General features: G+C 38.1%; 1 protein-coding gene across 1 annotated transcript; it reads left to right on the top strand.

Moving 5' to 3' along the window:
- The first annotated feature begins 284 nt into the window (after positions 1-284).
- Positions 285-6,654, top strand: LECT2 (leukocyte cell derived chemotaxin 2). Its single transcript, XM_049873703.1, has 4 exons — positions 285-330; positions 1,740-1,836; positions 3,755-3,900; positions 6,488-6,654. Exons 1-4 carry the CDS (start codon positions 285-287, stop codon positions 6,652-6,654), a joined length of 456 nt encoding a protein of 151 aa, XP_049729660.1.
- The last annotated feature ends 701 nt before the right edge of the window (positions 6,655-7,355 follow it).

Here is a 7,355-nt window from a genome sequence, read left to right as displayed (position 1 = left end):
TCAGCTTTTCCATTAAAATTGTCTTCCTCTTCAGATCAAAGTGTTTTGAATGCTTTATTAAGTCCTACATTTGAATCAAATAGCTATCTTTGGAGTACTACAATTCGGCTTGCTTCATTCTCTTATTTTTTGGTGTCTAACATTAAGTGAAAGAAGTGAGAGATGCAAAATTCTAAGGCCAAATAGCTAGAAATTGTTGATTTTAAACTTGAATGTTCTTCAAAGAGTGCTGGAACAATTCTAATTATCAGAGGAAGAACCATCATAAGGGAAACAAAAACCAAATGCTTTCCACAGGAGTCCTCCTTTTGGCTGTTTTGATTTCAACTGGTAAGTCAAAAGTGCAATTTTAGAATCTGGGCTAATATATTAAAAACTGATTTCAGGGATAAATTTGAAAGTCATTTAAATAGAACAATCACAACCAAAACATAGTAGGTTGTTCAAAAAAGAACAGGAAGAATACACGGTGGTGAGGGAGGTTTGCCAAGGATTCCACTGGAGTGTTTTGGTTGTTCAGTGAGGAAAATATGAAAGTGGAACGGGAGGGTGTTAGGAAAAGTCCTTTGGTTGTGGTCAATGGCTAAACTGGAACAAAATTAGAAAATAAAAAGCTTCTTGTTTTGTGAAAGAAAATTTGCTAACAGAAAAAAGAGAATGCTCACTTAAAAGTCATAGTGAGAGACAAAAATGTATAAATTAATGAATAGTGCTAATATATACCTCATTTCCAAAAGATTAAATATTAGTTTGCCAAAGTTATGGTATTATGTCTCAAACAAAATGTTGGCTTGAAGCTTGGCTCCAAGGTGTAAGACTTTTTAAACCCACCTAGGCTATGCTTAATGGCCATGATCTGTTGCTTTTCTTCATAGCACTTAACTTTAGTGAAAAGGAAAAGGTCTTTAAATAAAGTCAACCACCAAATTAGCGGATTCTTGTTTGTACTTTTGTTTTTGTTTGTTTTGAAGTGACAGGAGGAGTTTGCTAACTGCATTTCTCTGTGAATGTTAATTTGAAATCCAGGACATTTAATTCAATTGAACATTTAGCAGCAACGCTTACTATATTAAAGAGACAAGGTGCAACTAGAACGAAGTCTGTACAAAACACACTGCGAGAGCCAGCCCTCCTCTATGTTTTACTGCTTCAGAATTTTTCATATAATTCTATCTACTTTTTCCTACCTTCTCTCCCCACCCTACCAATTTTAGCTGAAGTGGTTTGACATTTTCTTACTTCCAAGAATCTTCCTTTTCCATGTTTACAAATATGAGAGAAGTTTATTTGGTGTTACACAAACTTGGCTAGTTCAGAGTTTGCTTCTCCTTTAATTCAAACATTTGCTTGGATTTGATTTTTAGGACTAAACATAGAGAAGCATTTAAACATTATTTTTGCATTTCTAAAATTATTTTTTGAACCATGCCGTTTGATTATTTTGTGTGCCATTTTTTTTTAATCTTAAACAAACTGTAATTATAGAGGTTAATGCTTATAAATAAAACACATTTCCAAATACTCTTTATGTCATAAAACAAAATTCTGAGTCCAGAGAAAAAAGCAAATTTACATCTGAAACAGGGGTTAGAAGAAAACTGCTCCCTATACTACAGAAAATTCGGGAAAAATTATAGTGGAAACAGAATTTTAAATAGCCACTGGGAGACTTATAAGGCAAATGGAGAATGGAAATATCTCGGATCGGAAAATCTGCTTTTCATGTCTTTCCTTTTTAGTCCTGGCTGGGCCATGGGCTAATATATGTGCTGGCAAGTCTTCCAATGAAATCAGGACCTGTGATAGCCATGGCTGTGGACAGTACACTGCTCAAAGGTATGAGGTTTCCCAAATAACAAACTTTGCCCTCAACTCTCTCCCTCAGACAGCATGAACTCAGGGATGTAACCAGTTATATTAATGTCTTTCGAGCAACTTCCAAGAACTCAGTTTCAAGTATGGGCCCTGAACTGGGAAGAGAACACTGGAATAAGGAAAAGACAGAGGAAAGCAGACACCCCGATTAGGATGTTTGCACACATTGACTTAGCTCACAGGGTTTTTCTGTGGTGAAAATCAAACATCGCCATCCCACTGTAGAGATGAGAAACTTGAACTGAGGTAACAAAGAGTTAAGGAACCTGTCAAACACAATTGGCAGGTGGTGAAGTCTAGGCTTGAATTCAAGCCTCTTCTCACCAAAACGCGATGTTCTGCAGGCTCTGGAAGTTGACCATCAGAGGCTGACCACAAGCAGGCAAGAGAGCTTCTCTTCTCCAGACGTGAGGGACACACTTGTGAAGTTTTATATAACACAGAGCACCACCTTGGGGTTGCCACTTTCTATTGAAATAGCCATGTGTCCAATTGTGTCATTGATCTCCACCCTAATTGTAGTGAAACCGTCACTTATACAGACACCACTTGTAAAGCAACCTCAAATACCTTAAATAGGGCTAAGAGACAGGACATATTGTCAAAATTGAGACTTAATTAGCTCATACCTAAAGTTTATGCACTTGACTTCCATTTTTTGGGTCTTCACCTGGAACCTGCTCAATGTTGTTTTACACATGGTTGTAACAATCCTGGTGAATTTGGTTTTTCAGGTAGTAGACTATTAGAAGGAAGAAGAGACTGGTAAAAGCAGGCATAGGAACTGCATGGAAAAGCAAAAGCTGACCACCGGAAGGACTGTTAGAGACAAATGCAAGAAACCTCATAAGCTGGAAGCATTTTCTGTTTGTGTCCCTATACACTTGAATAAACCCAGGAGGTATCACTCACTACACTAAAATACCACATGCAATAAATTATGTTTATAATAATTTTTTTGATCACTGAGAGGAAAGTAAGACTAGGGTAGCATGTGATACTTTAAAGATAAATTCCTATAAAAAGAGACTCTTTTCAAAGTGGATCTTAGAGAGGTTGAGATTCAGATATCTATAAAATTTACTTACGTGGCAATCTCACTTGCCCAAAATGCCACAGAATAATAATAGTGAATATTTGTTTAAGGCTTACTATGTACCAAGTCCCCACCTATCTGTCAGTTTGTTGTACTGTGGTGGCTTTTGTCTTGCTACAGCGCTGGAAGCTATGCCACTGGTATTTCAAATAACAGTAGGGTTACCCGTGGTGGACAGGTTTCAGTGCAGCTTCCAGACTAGGAAGAAAGACCTGGCAATCTACTTCCAAAAATTGGCCAATGAAAACCCTATGGACCACAACAATATATTGCTGGAAGATGAGCTTCCTAGGTTAGAAGGCACTCAAAATAGACAGTGGCTGCAACAATGGACTCAAGCATACCAATGAAGTGAAGGTGGCACAGGACCAAGAACCAATTCATTCTGTTGTACCTGGTGTCGCCATGAGTCAGAGCCAACTCAATGGCAACAATATGTATCAAGCACTATTGTAAATGCTTTACTCTTTACAACATACCATATTTTTACACAAATATTGTGCACGTTGTATGTTTTTTGCCAACTGCACCCACCACCCTCCACCTCCCGCTATTTTCGTAAGTACGCTTTGCCACACATATCTGTGGGTGTGTTAGTTGCAGAAAAATACAGCAACCTGCAGGGAGGGAGGCTAAATAGAGGAATGCCGGGACACCCTAACATGTTCTGGCAGCTTCACTGTTTGATACCCCAGTCTGGAACTAGTAGGCTAGCGCCACATGCTTGGATGATCAAGTTCCCCAGGGAGCTCCTCAGTGTGTTCACTCTTATTTACATTCTAGAAATCAAAGGCCTCACCAGGGTGTTGATGTCTTGTGCCCTGACGGATCTACTGTGTATGCACCTTTCACTGGAATGATTGTGGGCCAAGAGAAGCCTTATAAAAACAAAAATGCAGTCAATAATGGTGTTCGGATATCTGGAAGAGGTGAGAAAGGTATATATTCCTGGGACACCTACTGGAAATGCTGATGTGTATTTATCTAGTATAGTTCCAAACACAAATGTTTTATACTTCCTTCAAAATAAAACCTAGAACATAAAGGATAGAGGGTACCAAAATGGCTTCTCCTGGCTGTATATACTCCATCAAACCCAACAGCTGACTGAAAATCTTCCTTCATGTGGCCCACGTGGCTCTGGTTAACCATCTATTGAAAAAATCACTTTTGGCAATATTAACCATAATGGCTAATTTCATTTACCAAACTCTTCCCATTCAAAAATATTGGCATTTCTGCAAGCATTGCGAGGGAAATATTATCAAAGGCCTCTATGTTCTAGGTAAAGCTTGGTCTCCTGGCAAAGTATTGGGTTTGTTATCTGTTGTAATTCTACTGATGTGCAACCTACCAAGAAAAAAAAGGTACAAAGCATTTAAGTGTATAGCTCAATGGATATTCATAAAGTGAATACATCCTTGTAAACAGCACCCAGATCAAGAAAAAGAACAGACCAGAATCTCAGAGACCTCTTGTGCCATCTTTTAGTCACTATTCCCAGCAAAGGTAATCCCAGCTTCTAACACCATATATTAATTTTACCTGTCTTTGAAAATTATATAAATAAAATTAAACAGCATGCATTCCTTTTTGTGGATCTTTCATACCATATCATGTTTGTGAGATTCATCCACATTCCTGAATGTAGTTTTAGTTTGTTCATTCTTACCGATGTATATCATTCCATTATATGCCGACACTTTCATTTATTTAGTCATTCTTTTCTAGACAGACATTTGGGTAGTTTCCAGCTTTAGGCGATTGTGAAAATACTGCTATGAAATTTCTTGCGCATGTCTTTTTCTAAAAAGTGTTATTTTATTGTGTTTTCAGTGAAGGTTTACACAGCAGTTTAGGTTCCCATTCAATAATTTCTACACAAATTGTTCAGTGACATTGGTTACATTCTTCACACAATGTGTGAACATTCTCATTATCTCCATTCTGGTAGTTTGGTTTCCATTAACCTAGTTTCCCTACCCCCTTACATTCCCGTCTTCATTTTAAAGCAATTGTTTGCTGTTCGATCTCATATTGTTGTTGTTAGGTGCTGTTGAGTCGGTTCCGACTCACAGCAACGCCACAGGACAGAGCAGAACTGCCCCATAGGGCTTCCAAGGATTTGAACGGCCGACCTTTTGGTTAGCAGCCGAGCTCTTAACCACTATACCACCAAGTGGTTTTTAAAGCAGCACAGTACTTAGGAATGATATTATTTTTTGAGCCAATTTGTTATTTAGCTACAAGATGACCTCTGAGGTTAGTTTCAGTTCAAAATTTTGAAGAATATTTCAGGACAATAATCTCGGGGAGTCCTCCGGTCTCAATCAGTCCAGTAGTTTTTTTGTTTAGGAACCTGAGGTTCTGTTTATATTTTTCTCCCATTCTATCAGGTCCATCTATTGTGGCCCTGATTAGAACAGTCAGCAGTGGTAACTGGGCACCATCTAGTTTTTCTGGTCTCAAGGTAGATGAGGCCATGGTTTGTTTAGACTATTTGTCCTGTACGTTAGTTTCTTGAGTCTTTGGTTTCCTTTTCTTTTGCTATGGATCTTGTGCATATCTTTTAATAAGCTTATATCTGTGTTCCTATTGGGAGTGGGTCCAGAGGACATCCTCCTCACCAAGGTTGTAAGAAACACTCTGTGAGGGAGCCCACATTCTTGAGGAGTTATATGTTGGCTATTTTCTATGGGTCAGAAAAGACAAGAGACACTACAATCGATTCCTGAACTTGAGCCAGTTCACAGGCCCCGAGTCCCCTGAATGAAAGGGAGACCAGATTCCTTTCAGCAAGCACCCTGCTACACAGCCAAAACTTCAAACTGTAATTCTCTCTTCCAGTCACTTCCATAGGGACCTGCAGTCATCTAACAGGGTGACTGTACATTGGGGAAGGAGAAATAATCATATTTTTAGGGATTATTTGACACTGGCTCAAAACTACCACTAATGCCTAGAGAACCAAAAGGCCACTGTGGTCCACCAGTCAGGCTAGAGGCTTATTATGGTGATCAGTTGATCAAGGTAGTTTTCACTCAGGTTCATCTTACAGCGGGCTCAGGGCATCCCCAAATGACTGATATATTTGGCTCCAACTCTGTCATATTATATTTATTGATTATATTAACTGTGTTTCTTTATTTGGTATGTCTTATTTTAAAAAAAATGAAAATTCTTTTGGCATTCAGGAAGGCTTGTATTTTCAGTTCCAGTTATTTCCATTATTCTTTATCTTACTATCTAATAGGTTTATTGCAAATGTCTTAGAGTTGACCTACTTAGTGTCTTCCTGCTATTCTTCAATGACTTTATTAAACTTTCATTTTAATCTATTTTCCCTTGGGTATCTTGTAAATTAGTGTTCATTTCTGATATGATTTGGCCATTTTCTTCCTTTCCTGACTTCAAATAACTCATTTTTTTTTTTGTCCACTTCTTAGTTTTTGAATTTCTGATATAAGGCTACTAAACTAAAGCCCAGATAATGAAAATTTTTACTTCTTTCTTTAGGTTTCTGTATCAAAATGTTGCATATTAAGCCAATTAAGTATAAAGGTTCTATCAAGAAAGGAGAAAAACTGGGAACTCTACTGCCCTTGCAGAAGGTTTATCCTGGCATACAATCCCATGTACACATTGAAAACTGTGACATGAGTGATCCTACCATGTACCTGTAAATGGAAAACCAATGATCAGCTCTTCTAAATACAGTCACCTTCTTAAAAACCTGGATGCATAGCCTGCTTTTCAAGAAGTTTGTATTCAAATAGAAACATGATGAATCCAAGAAAGAAAACAGTATTTTGATTTCAACTAATTGTCACTTTGTTGCGTGTGTGTTTTTTAAATCGTGGTAAATATAAATATGTAACATCTGTCAATTTAACAATTTTTACATGCATAAGTCAATGCTAATTGTTACTTTGATGCGTGGGTGTCAGCTAGTTTCTCAGGGCTCTCTGATCTTTCTCTGTCACTATGTGATGTAAAGTGTTTTTAAATTTCTCAATCCTGAAGGCATAAATAAAAAAACTCAAGCTGATCCAGACTGCATTTCTGACACCTCTAAAACTAGCTACCTCTCTGCTTGAAAGTAAGAAAAAGGCTGAAGCTGTTTCTCTGGTACAGGAATAGTGAATGTTGAATAATGCTTGACACACAGTCAAGCCCAAGCCAAGACCATTGCTGTCGAGTCGATTCTGACTCAGAGTGACCCTACAGAACAGAGTGGAACTGCTCCACACAGTTTTGAAGGAGTGGCTGGTGGATGTGAACTGCTAACCTTTTGGTCAGCAGCCATAGTGTGCCATAGTTCTTAACCACTGTGCCACCAGGGCTCTAGACACACACTACACAGTAAATATTCGTTGGATAAACT

This window comes from Elephas maximus, chromosome 2, assembly GCF_024166365.1.
Source record: "Elephas maximus indicus isolate mEleMax1 chromosome 2, mEleMax1 primary haplotype, whole genome shotgun sequence".
NCBI lineage: Eukaryota > Metazoa > Chordata > Mammalia > Proboscidea > Elephantidae > Elephas > Elephas maximus.
This window is presented reverse-complemented; position numbering and strand designations above follow the sequence as displayed.